General features: G+C 38.9%; 1 protein-coding gene across 1 annotated transcript in view; it reads right to left on the reverse strand.

Annotated features, from left to right (window-relative positions):
* Positions 1–5,596: 5,596 nt before the first annotated feature.
* kpna3 (karyopherin alpha 3 (importin alpha 4)) overlaps positions 5,597–23,638 on the reverse strand; it is a 30,271-nt gene continuing 12,229 nt past the window's right edge. Inside the window, exons 3-17 of the mRNA XM_061879348.1 lie at positions 22,748–22,837; positions 20,722–20,751; positions 20,582–20,634; positions 20,344–20,439; positions 19,867–19,952; positions 17,236–17,322; positions 16,912–17,081; positions 16,615–16,659; positions 16,411–16,542; positions 16,196–16,324; positions 12,743–12,847; positions 12,501–12,572; positions 10,586–10,748; positions 10,400–10,494; positions 5,597–8,274 (exon numbers count right to left, since the gene is read on the reverse strand). Coding sequence (XP_061735332.1) covers positions 8,176–8,274; positions 10,400–10,494; positions 10,586–10,748; positions 12,501–12,572; positions 12,743–12,847; positions 16,196–16,324; positions 16,411–16,542; positions 16,615–16,659; positions 16,912–17,081; positions 17,236–17,322; positions 19,867–19,952; positions 20,344–20,439; positions 20,582–20,634; positions 20,722–20,751; positions 22,748–22,837 — 1,452 coding nt within the window. The 3' untranslated portion in view covers positions 5,597–8,175. The remainder of the gene's footprint in view (positions 8,275–10,399; positions 10,495–10,585; positions 10,749–12,500; positions 12,573–12,742; positions 12,848–16,195; positions 16,325–16,410; positions 16,543–16,614; positions 16,660–16,911; positions 17,082–17,235; positions 17,323–19,866; positions 19,953–20,343; positions 20,440–20,581; positions 20,635–20,721; positions 20,752–22,747; positions 22,838–23,638) is intronic.

Below are 23,638 nucleotides of genomic sequence, written 5' to 3' on the forward strand. Positions count from 1 at the left end.
CGCCCTACTGGCACGCTGGAGCATATCTAAAAAAAGATTGAAAATGGAAAAAGATGGGGGAAAATATATTTTTTTAGTTTAGTACAGTGGTTCTTAACCTTGTTGGAGGAACCGAACCCCACCAGTTTCATTTGCGCATTCACCGAACCCTTCTTTAGTGAAAAATAAAATGTTTTTTGTCAAAGTCAAGACAAAGTTATGTGTGTTTGCTGACACTTTGTTTTGGGGAACATATAACATGGGCAACAAAGACTTAAAGGCCTACTGAAATGAGATGTTTTTATTTAAACAGGAATAGCAGGTCCCTTCTATGTGTCATACTTGATCATTTCGCGATATTGCCATATTTTTGCTGAAAGAATTTAGTAGAGAACATCGACGATAAAGTTCGCAACTTTCGGTCGCTTATAGAAAAGCCCTGCCTTTACCGGAAGTATGTGCGCATGACGTCACGAGTTGCAGGGCTCCACACATATTCCCATTGTTTTTAATGGGAGCCACCAGCAGTAAGAGCAATTCGGACCGAGAAAGCGACAATTTCCTCATTAATTTGAGCGAGGATGAAAGATACGTGAATTAGGATATTGATAGTAAAGGACTAGAAAAAAAAATAAAAAATAGCGACGGCTCCGGGCGATGGCAGTGTGAGCGTTTCAGATGTAATTAGACACATTTACTAGGATAATTCTGAAAGATCCCTTATCTGCTTATTGTTTTAATAGTGTTTTATTGAGATTTTTAAAGATTATAAAGACATACCTCAAGGTCGAATAGCTGCGGCGAACACAAAGTGTCTCAGAGAGAAGACCGAGGAGCCAAGCTCACAGCTGCTGCAGGACGACGAATAATCCACTGATGTATTCGGTAAACTATATATCACAATTTCCCCATCCAAAAACAAGCTGATTGACGTAGAGAAAATATGTTCGCTTGACCGCTCTGCTCCACAACAAACAAAGAAACACCGGCTGTGTCTCAGTGCTGAAGACAGCTGCAATCTACCGCTTTCCACGAACAGCATTCTTCTTTATAGTCTCCATAATTAAATGAAAAAATTGCAAAAGATTCAGCAACACAGACGTCCAAAATACTGTGTAATTATGCCATGAACAGAGACGACTTTTAGCCGTGTTTGGTGCAGCGCTAATATTTCCTTACAGTCCGTGACGTCACGCGTATGCGTCATCATTCCGGGACGTTTTCAACATTAAACTCGCGGGATATTTAAAATTGCAATTTAGTAAACTAAAAAGGCCGTATTGGCATGTGTTGCAATGTTAATATTTCATCATTGATATATAAACTATCAGACTGCGTGGTCGGTAGTAGTGGGTTTCAGTAGGCCTTTAATATAAAGTTTTTGGACACTAGGGGAACACATTCTAAGTATCAAAGACTTAATTTATAGTTATTTGGTTAGGGTTAGGGCCAGGGTTAGGGTTATAATAGTGCCATGCTGAATAAGGCTTTAATAAGTACTTAATAATGACTAGTTAAGAGCCAATATGTTACTCATTTGCATGTTAATAAGCAACTTAATTAATGGTGAATATGTTCCCCGTAAGTGTTAGCATGTTTTTTTACTGGTGCACAAAATGGACCGTGCATGAACATCACGTTGTTCAAAAAAACAAAACCAACACAGAGTCTAAACCCACAACAAATGACACACCTGCAAATCAGTGTGACTTCTGTTGTTGCCGTATCCGTAGGGAGAAGTTTTTATTTTCACGATGAGTTGGGTGTGTTTTGACCTCCGCCGGACCCCTGAGCCCGACTCACCGAACCCCTAGGGTTCGATCGAACCCAGGTTGAGAACCATTAGTTTAGTATGTTTTTTGTTTGAGGACAAACATGACACAAACCTTCCCAATTGTTAGAAAGCCCACTGTTTGTGTGTATGCTTCACTGATGAGCGTATTTGGTGAAGATCTCATTTCGACGGTTCTTGAACTCACCATAGTGTGAACTGTGGCAACAGTTTTTTTTACATGTAAAATCTTCCACTCCTTCTTTGTGTCATTTTATCCACAAAAGTTTAATGCTGTGTGTGAATGCACAAAGGTGATGCTATCGACTTGTTGGAGTGCTAATCAGGCATATTTGGTCAGTGGATTGCTAATATGCTATTTAGGCTAAGTATTAACATATTGCATCATTATGCCTCATGTGTAGGTATATTTCAGCTCATTTAATATCCTCTACTTTTGTCCTCTTTGTATATAATTTAGTTTTGGATGTCTCATGACACATTACCTCTATGTAATATTGGCTGCATTTGGGATAGTTGTTTGTGTGCCATGTTGTTCCAGACCACAGCAAACATTCCCTGGCTTGCCAAAGATTGTAATAAATCCATTAAAAGAAGACATCCTACCATTTCCTTTCATTTGGACACTCACATCTATACCTTTGGCCATTAAAAGACAGTAATTCCCAGGAGTTTGTCACATTCTGAGTAGCCTGATTTACTAATGGTTTCTAATGTGTAGAATAAATAATAAATTTCAACATTTCTGTCAACAAAGATTTGCTTCAGTCTGCGACACCTAGTCATTTTGATAGTAGGCTATAATAGCTAATATAGACACTTACGTCATGTGTAACTCATAAGACTTATGTAAGGTTTTTAATTTTTTGCGGCTCCACACAGATTTGTATTTTTGGTTCAATGTGGCTCTTTCAAGGTTTTGGGTTGCCGACCCCTGCCATACAGTATATAGACCAGTGATTCTCAAATTGTGGTACGCGGGCCACTTCATCCAGTGGTACGCCAAATAATTACTTAAATATTCAAACACAGTGTTACCGTACAAACTGTGGGTAATGTGTTAACTATACTTTTTAAATAAAATCTCATTTTTGTTTTAAATCATTATTTCGGGTTCACTACTGTATTTTAATGTTGGTCATTATGGTGGTACTTGGAAAGCCAACTGCTTTTTGAGGTGGTACTTAAGTTTGAGAACCACTGGACTGGTATAGACCAGGGGTCTGCAACCCGCGGCTCTGGAGCCACATGCGGCTCTTTCATGCCCCCGCCATGGCTCCCTTTGACTTTGAAACAAAATGTCAACAAATAATGGTTACTTACTTAATTACATTAATTTTGTTATTTTTAATCCAACAGTTGCTACTTTGGAGAGTTCTGGTATCTTATTGTATGATAATAAAACATTTTTTATATATTGTTAATTGAAGGTAGGTAGGTAGGTAGGTCTTTATTGTTATTGATAAGTACAATGAAACTTTTTTTTCAGCACAAAACCGTTCAAGATTAGACAAGCAAACAGTGTACAGAGTAACAGAACAGGAACGCTGATGGGTCGCCCCGTAAAAGATGGGAAAAAGGTAAATGCTGGGGGAGGATGAGTAAAAAAATAAAATCTAAACTGGGCTCCTAAGAGGGCCCAGTCTGGAATGGGAAAAAACCTCCATAGCAAAGACTTGCAACAGAGGGGAGGGAGTGGGGGCTACAGTGGCGCGCTGCAGCTCTTGTGGCGAGGCCCAGTTGTCCATCACCCCGAAGGAATTTGCGTATGTCACAGCCCCTGTGCGTCATCTCTTGCTGCCAAGCAACTGTATTGTTTTTAGCGGTAAACCCCCCTGGTAAGCTCAAAAAAGAGAAACATTTCTGATGAATATAGAACATTTACTGCTTCATGGACAGATTAATTTGCTTTTATTGATGACAAGGTTGTTTTCCCTTTTTAGTCAAATGAAATATGCCGCAGTTGTATGCCTTCAGAATATGGCGCGACTTGATTTTTTTGAAATTCATTAATAAGGGAAGGACCAGTGTATTTTTTTTCGAATGTTCAAAATAATTTGGTGATTTGCTTATACCCAGAAATAAAATGTGAACCGTTGTCAAGTGTTTGATTTCATAAATTCTATAGCATACGTGTAACGAAACTAAGTGGCGTTATTGTAATTTTAGGAATCGAACAGAGTTTGCAGCTCTAGTTGGGTTTTATTTGGGGGGAAATGGGCTCAAATGGCTCTTTGTATGCTGAAGGTTGCCGACCCCTGGTATGGACGAACAACCAGGTTCAGGTTAATCAAGTTTCATATCATTGCTAATTTCCCCAGAACACCGGCTCCCTTCAAATAGCCATGTTGGCCAATTTGGATTCAACATTAAGAAAAAAGTCACATTTATAATTAACTTGCAATGGAAAAAAAAATCTTGACAATGTTTTATTAGGGATATGTGCTTCTATTCCACTTTTGGCCTTGTCATCTTGTTTTGGTGGTTTGTGCTAACACTCTGTGTCATTGAATCATTAATTAACACACAGAGACAAAACAAGCCAGAGACAAAAAAACAATCTACTGTGCCAAGTTCAATGTAAAAAAAAAAAAAAAAAAATTCAGTCCTACAGACGTGAAAAAAATAAAGAACACATTATTTTCGGAAACCTGTTGGGCTATGACAATAACAGCCAATCCTACCATTTAAAAAAAAAGTCTTACATTCTTTAACTGAACAGAAAACTCCACTCACAAGTTGAGAAAAATAAAGAAAATCTATTTGTACACCTGCACTGCTAACGTGATGCTAATATTAAAAATGGAACAATTTTAGGTCGGTCAAAGGTGAGCAGACTTATCCACAAGCTGAAAAGAAAAAAAATTAATCTAACACTTTTTAATCACATTAATGAAACTTTTATGAATAGCAGTAAATTACTTCCGTCCATCCTTCCATTCATTTTCTACCGCTTATCCCGTTCGGGGTCGCTGGAGCCTATCTCAGCTGCATTCGGGCACAAGGCGGGGTACACCCTGGACAAGTCGCCACCTCATCACAGTAAATTACTTCCGTGCATCATTTAAATTAACTTTAAAAAAAAGACCTCAATATTTTTACCCAAATGCAATTTTATTGTCAGAATGTAATACATGAACATTTCTTAAGGGCTACTTGAATGGGAATGCACGCCATGCTTTTGCTCAAAATGTGCTAAGAGTTTCAACTTAAGTACCTTCTGGGTTTATTTTGAAGTGAAATTTGCCAGCGAGCACAGCAGTCGGAGTCTCCTCCATGCATTGACCTGATCACTGATCGTTATTGTAAAAGAGCATGTGCAGTCAAAATAATGTGTGTAATACATAAATTGTTCATACATGATTAATGCAACATTCTGTGGTTAATCGCTTTAACTTTGACTGCCCTACAAATATATAAATATATTTTTATATATATATATATATACATACATACACACACAGTATATATCGTAGACATGGGATTCATGGCTCTTTTAAGGGAGCCGGATCTTCCCATCAGAGTCGTTCAGAATACTGGCTCATTGTTATATTTTTCTCCTAAAATTTACTCTGATGGTGGATATTATTTGTAATGTAATTTAATTTGGTTTGTACTTTATATACATTTCATTGAGTGGTACCATATCCCCATGCTGTGTTTGTATTTTCTCTTACCTAAAATACATATAACAAGTATGCATGATACAGATAGTCCATGCAAACAGAAGTTTTCCACCAACATTTTAACCTACATAATACATATATACAAATAGTAATGAAATGCATATGTTTATAATACATTTAAATACAACTAGAATACTTAGAACAAGATCTTTATTTTCAAAGTTTCCTGGTCCGGTCAGATGTTTTTTAGACATGTCACACTAGCTCTGACGGAGTGTTAGCATGTAAGAGACATCTCTTACTCAAAACAAGAACAGTGTACCTATTCATTAAAAAGACATAATGAACGCAATTGATCTACAACGAGAATGCAATTGTGCACATAATAATAATGTGAAACTGGTACAGCACTATAAGTGGCGCGAAGATGTACTGTAGGCAGAGTGGACAATTTTAATATAAAAATGGCTTGCAGAAAACAAACGACTCCCAAATGGTTCCCCTCATTCACAGACAGTAAAAGAGCCGTTCAAAAGACTCGACTTGTTTGTGAACATCATAACACTAATATAGTATATTTATAAATTTAAACCTGCTCTCGTCTCCATTCTATTAGGACCTTTGAAATGAAAAACGAAAAGGCACCAAAAGTGTTTTTTTTTTCCAACTCAAAATTGTTTTTAATATGCACAGGAGTTGAAAGCAACAATGAGCCACCTTAAAGAGAGACGAGTGTTTCAATCAAAAATGTATAAAAAAGATATAAACAATCAGAGGCCAAAACGCTGTCTGTTGCTGTTTTTTCTGGTGTTCATTAAAACAACTTTTTTTTTTTCTTCACGAGCAAGTAAAAATCTTGCAACAAACATAAGCTTGTATCCAATTTGGCTACAAGGCAAACAAAATTGTAAATCTTTAAAGTGGCTCGCTCGAAGTCTGCTAGTGCATGACTGACTGTACACCCGCGCTGTACAATTGTGTTCCTTTATAAACTACCACCCCCCACCCCCCTCTCAGTAGTTAGCAGCCAACCAGAGGAGCACTATAATATCGCAACATCAGCTGGTATCGGCCCGACACCACTACGAAGAAAAATAACAGTTCCATTCCAATGATAAATCAGCGTGTCATCACAATACGTATGCAAGTCCAAAATAAAAAAAACAAAAAAACAAGTGCCTCAGCATCTTTGACAGCGAGGTCATCGTCAACGTTGTCCACCGAGTGTCAGCTGCAGCAGCTTTGTACAGGCTTCATGTCAATATACTTAATATATATTTATATATGTATATATGTGTGTTCATTAGACGGCAAAGAGATACACATCACATTTTTTATACAAAGTGTTTAAATCGAGTGATGACACGAGAGCGTGAAGCAGCACTGTGACACGCCATTCTCCCATTTTAAAAAATTATTAAAAATAGTGAGTCTTAACGCTTTAAGAGACTATTAGGACCACACTGAAACGAAATAACCTACAGTACAACTAATTAAAACAATTAAGACAATCAAGTTGCACTTGTATGAGAAAAAGTTGAGCATAAAATTATATGAAAAAAACAAAAAAATATTAATATTTTTTTCATAATATGTCAATTTTATGCTCAACTTTTTCCTCATACAAGTACAACTTGAATGTACTTGTTAGTATATATATTTTTAAAAAAAAATATATATATATATATATTTTTTTCCTTTACTTAAAAAAAAAGATAAAAGGTGTAATTCCCATCTGGAATATTCAGAGAACATAGAGGCAATATTACAACAAAAAAGTGGTGCCATGATATCAAGACTTTGGTAACAGTATCACTATTTTACTATTAAATATACTATTCTAAATTAACCTTTTCCACAAATGTTCCTCATTAAATAATTCTCTCAACTTTAGCTTAACATTTTTGTCTCGTCAGCGTGGTCCTAAAATGCCTCAACACGTTCGCGGATGTTAGCCTAAGACTGAGGAGATGGAGAAAAGGTCCAAACCAAAACATAATGGAAGCTCCAACCAAAAGTTGGGAACTAAAAACTTTTAAAAGACCCAATACTGTTTGAAAACAAATACAACCATGTAGTTATAAAAAAATCAGTTTAGGTTGGGTTTTAAAACCGCACGGCTGCTGCCCTCCCCGACAACAGCGAGTTTCACATTTGAGGGGAGTTGTGAGCTATAAGTGTTCTCCAGCGGACAGGAAGTCTATGCACTTCACTTTTTACATGGGAAGAATCATGACTTCGGCATCCTATTTTTAAAAGGAGGAAGATGAAAAAAAAATGAAAAAAAGTGACATCATGAAGAAGTCAAAAGTTCCAACGTGGAGCTGTTCACCCTCAGTGAGGTGTGGCAGGGAGGGGGTAATCATGGCTTAGTTGTGGTGTGAGGAGTGAGTTGTGTGTGGGAAAAGCACAAAAACAGTAGTTTTCCTCCCCCAAGTGATATGAAGGCTTGTCAAAATGTGTTTAAAGTGTGCTTGTGTGATATGTTGGGAAAAACAACAATCTTTGTCGTGTGCAGGTTGCCAGATGGTGATAATAAAAAAAAAAAGCAGCAGCCTTCAGTGCAGCGGCACTGAAATTATCCCTCAGTGTTGACTGTGAGGATCCGTGTTGAAGTGATGCAACCAGGTTGGGAACAGAGCTGAATGAATCTCAGTGTGGGAAAGGAGGAGGAAGAGGAGGTAGGGAAAGGGGGTGGCGGTGGTTGTGTGGGTCGGGGGGAATTTACAGAGTACCCGTGCAGCTGCTTGAAGCAAACATCCTGGCTTTTTTTCCTTTTTAGAAATTAAACTCCTTGGTTTGCATGTTGGACGCAGGGTCAAAGTTGAAGGTTCCTCCTTGAGTGCTCTCAGGGATCAAGCTGGAATCTTCATCGATCTAAGAGGAGAAGACGCACGATAACACGTACGTTAGAATCTATCGCCTTGTCAAAATATCCCACACAATGCAAATAAGCATTTTTTAAATCCATATTAAACTATGATTAATATTACCTCTACCAGGTAACATAAATCAAAAAATGTTATGCCCAGTTTTGGATGAAACTTTTCAGGGAATGAGAGGAACAGGATAAGGGACGTGATTAGATTTTGGGGCTGATCCAGATCACGTCTGGATTCGGGATTGTTCAAAAGGTTTCAGTTCTACTTCTTCCTGGACACTTTGAACTCATCTGCATCCCATGGTTGTTAGTACATCCTTTATGGGGCGTGACTTTGTCCGGAATCTTTTTCAATCATCCGAGTTCGCAGTGCTGAAGTGTCTTCTAAGTTCGACAGTCGCCCCTCATCTGTTCACAGCTGGCAGCCATCAGACAATAGTGGCTCTCTGTCCTCATTAAAGTCCTTTACTTTCATGTGGACGTTCAATGTTTATGCGTACTTTGATGAGTATTTTACCTTAATTGCTTCTACTTTAGACAATTTATTATAATTGCATAAACTGAGCAGCCGATGCATTAACTGGCTGTTCGTAATTTTCAGATACACCAAAGTTCTTTACATGGACCATATAAATTATCAGTATTTGGTGAGATTTGCCACAAATGATAGTATTTCTCTTCAAAATTAAAACATTTTTACTCATAATCCATTAGGATATTAAATCTGGCAATGTTTTTCCATTGTTGCATTGCTGTTTTTACTGGTATTCATGTATTTATTTGTAATATGATACTTATTGTTTTCTATTGAGTTGTTTTCTATTCAATTGACTATTTTAAGTTTATAGATTGGCCATTCCCTATAATTATTTGCAACATGTTGATCTCATCTTCTTTGAAAGGAGAAAGAACATCCATCTGTGTTTTTTTTATAGATTGCATATGTTTAGCATTGTTTGATTGCTAATTGTATTTTTTTTCCATTTTGTCAAAACCATAAGCATCTTCATCATAAACATCCTGAATGATAAAGAGTGGCATGAGTTTAAATGATGTTTACAATCATTGTTCTGGAGCGATTGAGGTCACAAGTTTGGATTATAAACAGACATCTCCCTCACAATAATTTATTGTATAAATTCTATATTATTGGCAGAGGTCTGCGGTCTACGACTGCTTTTCTAGTTTGTGAATACTTTCTGGGTCTGAAGCAGACTACCTGAATTTGCATTTTTTGTGGGAAAATTGCTTCGGTTTTCATTCTTTCGGTCTCAAAACCGAGGTGTACAGTATATGCACATGCTTAACAAAGTTCCACAGAAGACCATCGTGCTTACATTTGTCCATTCCAAAAAAGTAGGAAAATAAGAGTTTACTTTAATCCACCCCCTTCTTTGTTAACTTGCAGTGTTTAAAAAGTACCAAGCTAGCATTTACGAATAGGGGGAAGGATAAAAGATAAATGATAAATGGGTTGTACTTGTATAGCGCTTTTCTACCTTCAAGGTACTGAAAGCGCTTTGACACTACTTCCACATTTACCCATTCACACACACATTCACACACTGATGGAGGGAGCTGCCATGCAAGGCGCCAACCAGCACCCATCAGGAGCAAGGGTGAAGTGTCTTGCTCAGGACACAACGGACGTGACGAGGTTGGTACTAGGTGGGATTTGAACCAGGGACCCTCGGGTTGCGCACAGCCACTCTTCCACTGCGCCATGCCGTCCCTAAGATAATTTATTTCATTTAGGTCCTATTTTTAGAAAAGAAAAAAGTCATTATTTTAATAGGTTAAATTCTATTTCAGCAGAAAAACGGCTTAAACTTTTTTCTTGGAACGCTATTTTATTCCTGTAATGTGTAAGACTATTATTTTTTTCCTTGTAATAGTGTGACATCTCATAAAGTTAAAATATTTTCCCTCAGGTATGCATTGATGTTGTGGTATTATTATTATTATATTATTTTCCATTCTATGGATAGTGATGTATCTCACTGAGTTTTTTTGTGACATGCACCCAATTACCATCCTACAGCAATATGGACCATGGCAAACTCCACTCAATTCCATTGCTTGGTGGAAACATTGTATGTCTCTTGCATGTGGTACACTTACATCATCTCCTGAAAAGTACTGATCAATAATTTCAAAGGCAAGCTTGTAGATGTCCTCGTTCTCATGCTGCTGCAAGCTCTCAATTTTCTCCAATCCTGATATCAGGAGAAAAAGAAAAAAAGCATGCTCTGTAGAATGAAAAGTGGACAAGTGTCAAAGTCAAAGCTAAAGCCACGCTATATGCACCTCCACACTCCTCGATAATCTCAGCGATGGTGCTGGCTTCATCGCCCACCATGATGAGGATGTTCTTTAGGCCGTCAAGGACAACCTGCACCACCTGGGGGTCTTTGACCAGCATCAGGTTACAGAAGGGCGGGATGACGTTCTGCTCCACCAGGTACTCCACCTACACAAAGGCACACGTATACACAACACATCCGTGCTTGATTACAGCATACAAATAACACATCACAACAGATCAGCAATGTTCTCCTTAAAGGCCTACTGAAATGAGATGTTCTTATTTAAACGGGGATAGCAGGTCCATTCTATGTGTCATACTTGATCATTTTGGGATATTGTCATATTTTTGCTGAAAGGATTTAGTAAAGAACATCGACGATAAAGTTCGCAACTTTTGGTCGCTAACAGAAAAGCCCTGCCTTTACCGGAAGTCGCAGACGAAGACGTCACCCGTGTGATGGCTCCTCACATCCTCACATTGTTTTTAATGGGAGCCTCCAACAAAAAGAGCTATTCGGACCGAGAAAACGACAATTTCCCCATTAATTTGAGCGAGGATGAAAGATTCGTGTTTGAGGATATTGATAGCGACGGACTAGGGAAAAAAAAAAAGAAAAAATCAAGTTAAAAAAAGATAAAACGCGATTGCATTGGGAAGGATTCAGATGTTTTTAGACACATCTACTAGGATAATTCTGGGAAATCCCTTATCTTTCTATTGTGTTGCTAGTGTTTTAGTGAGTTTAATAGTCCCTGATAGTCGGAAGAGTGTGTCCACGGGTGTCTTGAGGCCAGTGTCTGATGGAAGTCGACGGCAGCTGTATGGACGGCACAAACTCAGCTGATCTCCGGTAAGTGGCGACTTTTTACCACAATTTTCTCACCGAAAACTGCTGGTTGACATTCGGTCGGGATCCATGTTCGCTTGACCGCTCTGATCCATAGTAAAGTTTCACCTCCGGGAATTTTAAACAAGGAATCACCGTGTGTTTGTGTGGCTGAAGGCTAAAGCTTCCCAACTCCATCTTTCTACTTTGACTTCTCCATTATTAATTGAACAAATTGCAAAAGATTCAGCAACACAGATGTCCAAAATACTGTGTAATTATGCGGTTAAATCAGACAACTTTTAGCTGTGTGTGTGCGCAGCGCTAATATTTCCTAACAGTCCGTGACGTCACGTGTACACGTCATCATACCGCGACGTTTTCAAAACGACACTTCGCGGGAAATTTAAAATTGCAATTTGATAAACTAAAAAGGCCGTATTGGCATGTGTTGCCATGTTAATATTTCATCACTGATATATAAACTATCACATTGCATGGTCAGTAGTAGAGGGTTTCAGCAGGCCTTTAAATTAATAATTTTCAAGTCAGACACAAACAAAAACTTTTGTAGACAACCATCCATCCATTTTCTACCGCTCGTCCCTTTCGGGTCGCGGGGGGTGCTGGAGCCTATGTAGACAACTGCTTTTTTTTCCACTGGACAGCAAAAAAAAACAAAAACGTTTCACCACTTGAATGTAACCAGCAGAGGGGGCTAAAACAGCTGACTGACAGGTTGCAGAGGAAAGCCTGAATAGTACATTATGCAAAGTTGCTATAATTTTAGAACTAATAACTGGCTAAATTAGCAAATTAATATAACAGAGTTATCATCTGGTGGACTAACTGTTCCTATGTCGATGATGTGATCAGACAAACTCTGCTTCTTTCCACTCCTTTTGGACTGTTGACCACTTGAGCAAAATGTGTGCTTGTGAAGTTTTACAACGACTTGAGCCCCTATTGTTTTAGTGTTCAAAGCAGCAGCAAAAGTACATGATATAGAATAAAAAAACATTGCCCCTTTCTAGCTAAAGTCAATCATTTGCCAGAGATTTCAATGGGCGTTTATTGAATAAGCTCACCTGGTCTTTCCTTCCACTGATGGTGAGGTTGCTGATGGCCCAAGCTGCCTCCTTTTGAGTGCAGAAGTCCCCCTGTGGAGAGAAACAGGCTATCATTAAATAACATGCACTGTATGTGCTACCTTTTTTCTACCATGCAAGCTCCATGTTAGCAAAGCATTAAGCACAGTTGGTTCCAAGGGTAAAATATGCTATTAATAACTATTGTAATAGAAACACTGACTCATAAATTAGAAAGAGACCTTGGCCAGTTGGTGAATGATCATGGGGATGAGTCCTGCATCGATCACAGACTGGACCTGCTGCTGGTTCCCAGCTGTAATGTTGGACAAGAACCAGACAGCTTCCTACAAAACATAGCCAATCACAAAAACATTCAATACCAACTTTCCGTCTCTCACTCACACTCGGAAGCTGTTAGGATATCGATTTCAATTTATAAGCTTCTAAATCGATTAATCACGATTCGATCTGAGCTTAAATAACGAAAATGTCCAAACTCTGTACTTTATTTTTCACTTCAGCAAAAATAACTTTGGAGAGTTTAAAGCTGAACAGTAAAGAAAACTCAAAAGTGCCATTTTAAAAAGAACGGAATTGTAAAGGAACGTCTATTTGTATTGCAACATTCCATCATGGATTAAAGGAGAACTGTTTGCTGTTTGCGCGAACAAAGCCTGCAGTGGGATAAACTTTTTTCCACCTACTCAAATCAAGCGGAAACATCCCTGGCCAGCTGCACCAAACAAACAGACAATTGTCCATCGTGAAAGTCACCATAATATTGATCATGATACATGCAGCACACAATCCTTGTTATTACAACTACATACACTGTTAAGCTAGCTGTGTACAAACAAAACATGAAATGTGGGCTAATACTTTACAGATAGTGTAATATGACCGTTCATGTTTTTCAGTCAGTACATATTGGTGTCCTATGGCATTGTGTTGTGCATTACAAACTCAAAAGCGATTCAGCTACTGACGAAGAAGCCCTATTTTACCTCTTGCCATAGCAGTGTGTGTCTCTCTATGAGCAATGTTACTATGCTAGAAAAACAGTTCCTCAGTGTCCTCTTTTACAATAACAATGTTGCTACAACTTGGTTATTATACAGGACATGGAACGTGAAATAAGTATCGTTAGCGGTTTTAGGAAGCATTTTTAGAGTGATTTAGAGGCAGAACGGATTGTTCCCATTAGCTGTGTTGCTAGCCACCTAGAACGAGCGAATGATTACAAACTATAATGCAAAAAAAAAAACATGTGTCTTTGTCTCTCATAAGGATTGTGAACAATAGGGCAAAATTCCCCCCAAAAGGTGCAATTCCTCTTTAAGGTATTGTTTCTTTGAGTGCAAAATAATAACAATAAATATGTAAGCTATTTCTCTCTGGGCCCCTTTTTTGTTAGCGCAGTCAGAGAGGATGTAACGCACCGCGATTTTATCGTGAAGGTCAAAAGTGCACTCTTGGGTTTTCTGGCGCACTCGGTGACAGTGCTGTGTGCAGTGAGATAAGTAAAAAAAAAAAGTACCTCCCAGGTTATGGCTGCCACCCTTACTTAATAGTGAGCTTGCACCACATCAGCGGTAATATTACAAGATTCTCACACACAAATATAATTAAAAAAACAACACTTTTAGTCAGATTTTTACCTTGCATGATCATTATGTAGTATGGTTTATTTTGAGCACCTAAACAAGAGATTTGTAGCCTGCGAGTGCAGGTGTAAATTACTACCAAGCTGCGATGGCTTCGATTACTGTATATTCCGGACCCGTGGAGAATCAAGTGGTAATGCTGGAAAGCCCCTGACTTTTGTTGTTGTTGGAAGATAGCATTAGCATAGAGTGGTCCTGCTACTACAGCTTCACTCAAAAGACTATTCTCTCTGCGGATATGCAGAGGACATTGCTGTTGTGAATTTGGTACCATTTTTAGCTATACAGGTGAAACAAAAATAATTTGAATATTGTGCAAAGGTTTGTTTATAACAGCAATTGAAATTACAAGCTAAAGCTATTAAATTACATAGGCTTATAACATACATTATAATTTTCAAGTCTTCTACTGATATAATTCTGATGATTATGATTTACAGCTTATGTTTAAGAATTTCAGCTAGGTAGCAATTATATTGCTAGTTAATAGCTCTCGAACAGTGGCGCTGATGAAATCCTTCCACAGAAAACCTCAGAAAATTGCGGGTTTTAAAAAACTGTGTTCATCAAAATTATAACAAATAAAGGCTTGCCACTTTGGATTGAATGTTTACATATTATGTTTGTATATTAGTTTCACATGTGAAGCGAAATTATTGACATGAATGAACTTTTGAATTACATTAAAATATTTTGAGTTTAACCTACTGTATATAGGATTCTCTTAAAGGGGAAATGCAATTTTTTGTGTCGTTCTCGCCAGTTTCAAGTCCTAAATGGCTGTTAAAGTGTCCCAACTTGTCAGATTATATCCTCAGCCATCTAATTTTCAGGCGAGAGGTGATTTATGATCTACAATAAACTTACAGGGAGCAGGGAAGCGAGGAAACAGCAGACCACTTGATGATGTAAACTTAGGGACACACGGAAGTGATCACGTCACCGCTATATATACCGTATGTTTCGGACTATAAGTCGCAGTTTTTTTCATAGTTTGCAACTTGTACACAGGAGCGACTTATGTGTTAAATTATTAACACGTTACCGTAAAATATCAAATAATATTATTTAGCTCATTCACTTAAGAGACTAGACGTATAAGATTTCATCGGATTTAGCAATTAGGAGTGACGGATTGGTTGGTAAATGTATAGCATGTCCTATATGTTATAGTTATTTGAATGACTCTTACCATAATATGTTACGTTAACATACCAGGCACGTTCTCAGTTGGTTATTTATGCGTCATATAACGTACAATTATTCAGCCTGTTGTTCACTATTCTTTATTTATTTCAAATTGCCTTTCAAATATCTATTCTTGGTGTTGGATTTTATCAAATAAATTTCCCCCAAAAATGTGACTTATATGTTTTTTTCCTTTTTTATTATGCATTTTCGGCAGATGCGAATTATACTCCGGAGCGACTTATACTCCGAAAAATACGGAAAAATATGTGTATGGCTGTTTGTCTGCGTTAGCGACTATAATAACAATGTCGCCAATACTTGGTTAATATTCAAGTCATGAAATGTAAATGGATTATTGTTGGCGCTTTTTGAATAGTTATTTATCAGATTTTATGGGCGGAATAGTGCAGTTCCCATCGGCTCCGCTGTGAGCGGACTTTTAGTTAGGGTTATTTAACAATTAGCATGCATTTAAAAAAATCCATCCATCTTTATGTCTCTCATAACGATTGTGAACTAATAAGCTATTATGGCTAACATGCATGCCCATTTAAGATTAATTTGGTTGCAGTTCAGTGGTAAACACTGGAACAGGCTCCAGCTCATTTGTGACCCTAATGAGAAGCAGTGTATAAAATGGAGGGATAGATGGATATTACAGTAGCTAAATTATAAATACATGTGTATGGCTGTTAAGGATTTTAAATATTTCCTGAAAACATTGCCTGTTCTGCATAGTTTCTAAATATATTTTAACCTTGCAGATGATTATTTCTCATAAGAAATAACCGTTTTAAAAAGTGATCAAAATAGGAAGTGGACCGTGCTCATGGTTACCTTATTGATCTTTTCTTTAGGGTGTGTGAGCAAGTTGGGGAAGTATCTGAGGACCTCGCAGTTGAGGACAACTTGTGTCTGCTCGTCTGTGCCAGTTACGATGTTCCCTACCGCTCGCAGAGCCGCCGTCTGCAGATGAAGACGTACCAAAGGCAATTAATGTCAAGATCCTGATTCATTCAGTCTGGACACCGCTGAGGCATCTCAAATCTCACCTGCACTTTCACCTCCTGGTGGCTGAGGAGAGGCACAAGATGCGGGACAACATCAGAGTCGATGACCATCTGGATCTGCTCGTTACCGCCGTCCGTCAGGTAAGACAAAGCCCACACTGTGTCGACGAGGATCTAAACCCAGAAAAGAAAATGTCAACAACTAGAGTACATCACTGGTAAATCACTCACTGCTCATATACTTACATTTATATCTGTGTGATGTATTAGCACACGGAGGGCAGGCAAGATCTGTGTGACAGAGAAGAGAGAAAATAAATCAGGTAAGAAGGGAGATCAATCCGGGAAGGGGGAGCAGTTTCAGCAAATGATGCAAACAAACATGGCACAGTGGGAAAGCAGCTCAAGGAGGAATAGCTGTCAAGACTTGAAGTTCCGCAAAGATCAATGAAGTTAGAACCTCCCTGGTGAGTGGCAGAGCTGTGGACCATTTCTGTGTGACTCATTCTGTCTGACACACATGCAGGGGAAAAACAATCCTACCTCTTGCACTGTCTCCATGGGCGGGGGCGGGTCCTTATTGCGACAGAGGTTCACAATGACCCATGTGACGTTGCGTAGGAAAGTGATTGGGATAGAGGGGTTGATGAAGGAGAGCAGTGGCTTGACCACGCCCAGGGAGATGACATAATCCCTGCACGGTGGGCCATCACCTGGATAGTGAAGGATTAAAGGTCAGTGCTACCAATCAATCGCTCTAATGCTCAACAAAAAATCAAATTGTGCAAAACAGTTATACCACAATCACTAAAATGGTCTCACTTGTACATATCACTTGTAGTTTTCCTACACACGTGGTTTACTAACCTATAATGTTTCCCAGCGCCCAAACAGCCTGTTCACATACATTCTGGTGGGGAGAGTGCAGCAGTCGCAGAAACAACGGCACTGCATCTGGACAAACAAATATCAACGTTATTTTAGGCGGCCAAAAACCAAGCAGCAATTAATAATTGATTGTTACTTGAATGATTGCACCTACAAAAGGGACACAGGTGCTATAATAATCAATTAGATGTCAGTAAAAATCATTTCCATAAATGGGATTTATTGGCTCAACTGCAGGCTACTTGAGAGGAGGCCTTTTTTTGTACTAATTTAAGGTCTCAGCATTTTTCCTTTTTTGAATGTGCGCTGTATTGTGATTATTGTTGGAACGGTTTCCATATCATTTCAACTCAGTTATCTTCCACTACATGTGTTAATCAAAATGTGTTTTATTCAAACATTTGATAAAGGGACGGCGTGGCGCAGTGGGGAGAGTGGCCGTGCGCAACCCGAGCGTCCCTGGTTCAATTACCACCTAGTACCAACCTCGTCACGTCCGTTGTGTCCTGAGCAAGACACTTCACCCTTGCTCCTGATGGGTGCTGGTTGGCGCCTTGCATGGCAGCTCCCTCCATCAGTGTGTGAATGTGTGTGTGAATGGGTAAATGTGGAAGTAGTGTCAAAGCGCTTTGAGTACCTTGAAGGTAGAAAAGCGCTATACAAGTACAACCCATTTATCATTTATTTATTTATAACTGTAGTACAAACAACATATGTGCATCAATAAAAAAGTTTATATACTTTACATGAAATTTACATTTTAAAGGGGTTGTTTGCAACATTTACACAGATGTCTAGAGGGTGCTAACTTTTCGAAGTTACATCCCGCCTTCTTACGGCTTATAAAACATAACATAATTGTGTACGTACGTAAAACATGCATGCGCATTAGCTTTGGGTGTTAGCTAATAATACTGATATGAATAGTTAACAATAGCTATCATTAAATGTATAGTCAAATATATACAACAGCATGAATGCCAATTGTCCGTCGCTTCTGTTAGACTGCTTTTGTATGCGACTGCCATAAACACCAATCATTTTATTAGGGCCAGTGATTTTTTTTTTAATCATAGACTTAGTAAATGTGAAAAACAGACAGTTTTAAAACCAATATGTTGTGTTAAATCACTAATGGTAACATGAGCGAGCTAATTGTGTCGTTATACTGTTTGCTTTGAAATATTGAACTGAGCACGTTGCAAACAGCCCCTTTAAATGACAGAAGTAGCTTAAGTAATATTAGTAATAATACAGAAAGAATAAGTTGAAGCCGTGTTTACCATTGACAGATCTATCATGAGATCACAGTGCGTGAGTGTGTGTCTTTAAAAGGCTGCACCTGTTTGTGACGTCTGTGAGAGAGAGAAGCATTAACTGTGCTAGAACAGGCAGGGCAGTCCGCGCCTCTTCTAGAGTAATTGGAACTAGGAAATGTTCCCGCCAGCAGGTCCAGTTGAATGCATGTTGTTAGTGCTAGCCATAGAACAGAGGTTCTCAGACTTATTTCACCAAGTACCACCTCAGAAAACACTTGGCTCTTCAATTACCACCATATTGACCAACATTTAAATATAGGAGCATAGTAGGCCTAAATATTTATTAAAAACGAGGCATATGTTTTATTTAACAAGTACATTAAATATCTTGGCCACTGTAACATTACACATGGTTTGAATAGTTACAATGTGTTTGATTTAAATGATTAGCTTATCGTTAGTGGTACCACAGTTTGGGAATCTCTGCCATAGAACGGCGTATGGTGGCAGTATCTCTCATTATCCGCAAACGGGATGTTGTAGGGTTACTTTGTTGTCACTTTAATGAATTTATTATGCCTCCGTAGTAGTATATGTACATTGTGACTGGCCTAGAAGAACCCTACAGGCATAGCTACCAGTTCCTCTTTCTAACCCGATTAAAATTCCAACATTCACGCATCTCTTGACCGCACCATCGACGTAGCACGCAAACTGTATCACTATGAATCTGAGGTGGACACAACACCCTGACCCCATTACAATCTGCACCCATGATGCGAACTGTGTCAGGTCAACCGAATGGTTCAGATTATTTTTCATTAATTGTCTCATTACTAATTGTGATACATACCAAGTTTGCACTTTCTGCACTTCATGCGTGTTTTTATTAATTGGGTTTGTTTTCAAGTTTTTTTGTCACTTCAAAACCAAGACCTGCAGATTCATGTGCTACAGAAAGGAGTTTGTGATTTTTTTGAATGTGTCGACTATGATGTCACACTATTTACGGTGCTTATGCCACCACATGCCAAAAGACCCCAAGCCAAACATGTGACGCCTTGTGTGAACCGGATTATGGTAAATCATATCTTCTTAGTGACACCACTTGTTATTTTTGATGGGTAAAAACAAACAAGTAAAGGCGGCTTTTATTTGTTTAAGGTGACAACCTATTTAAGTACACAGAACTATCATCCTTTTTTGCCCATGCACAAATCATTCATAAAATCCATTCATCACAAATAACACAAACAAACGTGTCCATATGGTAAACACAAATGATTGCTGGGTCGTCAGCCTACATACACAAATAGCTGGGGAACACTGTAGGGGTGTGGGGTCAACTTACTGGATTTAACCACAGCTTGAGTCTGTGCCGACGTCCCAGAGGCAATGTTGGTCAGAGCCCAAGCTGCCTCGAACTGAAGAGAGGGGCTGCGGGGGACATCAACAGAGCCAGTTAGGAGACATTGGCGGAGGGCAGTTGGTGGTGGACAAAAGCAGACTGAGGGCCAAATAAGTCAAGTGAAATGCAAACAAGAAACGCTGCATTATCAAAACTAACAGCAAAGCCTAAATACAGTATAAACAGGTGTGCCATGTTAACATGACACGAGTTTGGTTACGGCGACCACAGTCAAATCCTTTTTTACCCCTCCCTCCTTTAAATTCTTCAACACAAGGTCCTGGGAATTGTGGACCTTCCGAAACGCAGGAATGCTGTTGTATTTGGCTTGGACCAGTCAACTGACTGCTGTGTTTCCTACGCACTCACTACAGGCTCATGTTTTAAATGTTTTTTCTTTTTTGGATGAGGCAGACTCACTTGTCATCTCTTTCCAGGCAATTGACTAAAATGGGCAGGATGCCGGACTTTATCAAGTCGTCAATAGGAGGGTTTCTGTCACTGGAGAGCAGTTTTCTGACAAAGGGGAAACAGGGATCAAAGTCTTGTTCAAGTCAGCCGGTGTGTGAACATGCGTGTACGTGTGTGTGTGTGTGTGTGTGTGAGTGTGTGTGTGTGTGTGTGTGTGTGTGTGTGTGTGTGTGTGTGTGTCTCTCACCTGGCTGCCTGTACTGCGCTGAGTTGGATGACCGCATTGTCGCTGGTTGCGTTCTGAAAACAAGGAGAAGAGTACCGTCATTAGCAAACAGTAGAGCTGTCTTGTGAGGACATTTTTGACTAAAATCGGAAGAATCTTACTTGTAAAATGGCATCAAGAGTAACGTTTTGCTGCACAGAGGAAAACAAAAGTTGAAATATTAAGAGTAACAAAGGCTAATCCACTGATTATTAGGAATGGGTACCAAAACTGGCTTGATGCCAATGTAAACCGTAGTACCCACAACGAAAAACAAAACTACTGGTGCTTCATTTCGATGCTAAATGAATGCAGTCTGAGTCACCTGCAACAAGTGCTTGGCAGTGATATTGTACAAGTAATGTCTTGTGAACCATGTAGCGTGCTGACCGCAGTACAGAGTCTGGCGCTCTTTTTAGACTTTTTACTAACTATAATCATAACATGCCAACAGCAGGCCTCATAACACAACTAGCCCTGCAGTGCTAGGCTAGGTAGTATCCACAATAACAATAAGACTTCATCATGCAACAATGACAGTTACAGCGAGCAAGGTTATTTATTTACTTAAAGTTATCATTTAATCTATCCATCCATCCATTTTCTACCGCTTATTCCCTTTCGGGGTCACGGGGGGCGCTGGCGCCTATCTCAGCTACAACCGGGCGGAAGGCAGGGTACACCCTGGACAAGTCGCCACCTCATCACAGGGCTCATTTAATCTATATATTTGAAATATTTCAATTACTAGTCTGTTCAACTTGAATGCCCCAAAATTGCATCAGAATACAATTGTATTTTTGATTTTTTTTTATATTTAAATTAGCAGGTTTCCCAGTTTCATAACACCGCTAGCCCTGCAGTGTTAGACTAGGAAGTAGCCACAACAATAGCAGCAGAGCACTTCATTATGCAACAGTTAAAATGAACAAGGTTGCATTCACAAACCCTTGTAATTATCAGCATCAATATTATCTATGCTGCAATAATTATGACAATTTGTTGTTGTGGATATTAAGTTTATTATATATGTTTCAAATGTATTACTTAGTTATTTAATTATATGATCCAAGTATTTCAATTAATATTCTGTTCAACTTCAGAACTACGTTTTTTTTGGTTTCTTTTTTAAACTAGCATGTTTTCCATTTTTAAGTACCAGTTCAGGCACCGGCACGGTTTTTCAAATCGATTTGTTACTAGCATTGGTTAAAATGTACACAATACCCATCCCTACTGGTTACTTCATATTAAGTAGCTCACAAATTTGAATACAACTCTAACATTGTGCAAGCATTTTTGACAGTATATCTTCTCAAAAGATAATACCTGTAGAAAGTAATCTTGGATATTTTTAGTGGTCAGTGTAAAACTTGTATAACAGTATGGACTTAATATTCACTGAAAATAGGTCAACACACAGCCCTTTCTAAATAGCTGGCACAAGTGAGGATGAAGTTGATGTCTTGTATGAGTGCTGTCACCACTAAGGAGCTGCGGTTCATTGAGGGCAAAGATACATTTCAGTATGTGCAGTAATGTCTTGCCTAAAGTCTATCATGTGAAGTGTGAATTATATTTATATAGCGCTTTTCTCTAGTGACTCAAAGCGCTTTACATAGTGAAACCCAATATCTAAGTTACATTTAAACCAGTGTGGGTGGCACTGGGCGCAGGTGGGTAGAGTGGCTTGCCCAAGGACACAATGGCAGTGACTAGGATGGCAGAAGCCGGAATCGAACCTGCAACCCTCAAGTTGCTGGCACGGCCGCTCTAACAACCGAGCTATACCGCATCATGGTGGTGGTAGCATAAAGTTCTGGGGCTGCATGAGTGCTGTCGCCACTGAGGAGCTCCGGTTCATTGAGGGGAAAGAAACATTCCAACATTTGCTGTACAATTGTCGCAGCACATGAATCTGTCTCTCGGGAAACTGGGATGAATGGCAGTTGACGAACATAATACACTTCCAAGGTAACTGCTGCGGAAGGTGACAGTATAGGTAATGAGAAGATAGACTGTCATAATAACGGTTGCTCAAATGCAAGAGACTGTACAATTGCGGCACATTGACATTGTTTTGTGCTACACTGTTGACAAACATAAACTCAGAGGTAATGTCACGCCTCATCTTTAGACCTCACTTACCCCTTTGAAGTCTGAGTCAACATCGGAGTCCTCCAGACTCTCCTCCTGCGGGACGTTTCTCTTCTTTAGTAGATGTTCATCTCGTTTGTTCTGACAGCAGGAAAGAAAGTCATGAAAGTGGGGTGGTGTTGGTGGGGGACTGTTAATGCATTCATGAATTCTTACAGCTACAGTGAATCCAGGCCATCCTCAAAATATTAAAATATAAAAAGTATTTCATTTCTGGGATGCAGTTTGTTGAAACCTGCATTTTAATCTATGTGCATAGGCACACACTTACGCACGCACACACGCTGTATGATATTGCACATATAAATGTACATACAGACACATTCTTATAGTCTAAGATTCCCGTGGCCTACATTCTTGTACATAATGCTTGTGCGTCAGTGATGACTCATCAGCCATACTGCTGTTTGGTCTTGGTACAATCCAGTTAGAGGGAATGTGCTAGACCAGGGGTAGGGAACCTGTGGCTCTTTTGATGACTGCACCTGGCTCTCAGATAAATATTAGCTGACATTGCTTAACACAGTAAGTAATGAATAATTCCGCTGGTAATCACAGTGTCAAAAATAACTTTCAAAATATAAAACATTCTCATGCATTTTAATCCATCCATCCGGTTTCTACCGCACCGGTTCAAGAAGTCGCATTAATGGTAAGAAGTATTTTATTTATTGTTGGTTAGCTTCAGAATAACAATATTATTAAAAAGAATAAAATACTTATTATACTCTCAAAATGTTGGTCTTACTTAAAAATGCACGGATTTAGTTGTATTCGGTCTTAAAAAAAATATTATATGGCTCTCACAGAAATACTTTTTAAAATATTTGGTTTGTATGGCTCTCTCGGCCAAAAAGGTTCCCGAACCCTGTGCTAGACTCA

The sequence above is a fragment of the Nerophis ophidion genome, linkage group LG19 (assembly GCF_033978795.1).
Source record: "Nerophis ophidion isolate RoL-2023_Sa linkage group LG19, RoL_Noph_v1.0, whole genome shotgun sequence".
Lineage (NCBI taxonomy): Eukaryota > Metazoa > Chordata > Actinopteri > Syngnathiformes > Syngnathidae > Nerophis > Nerophis ophidion.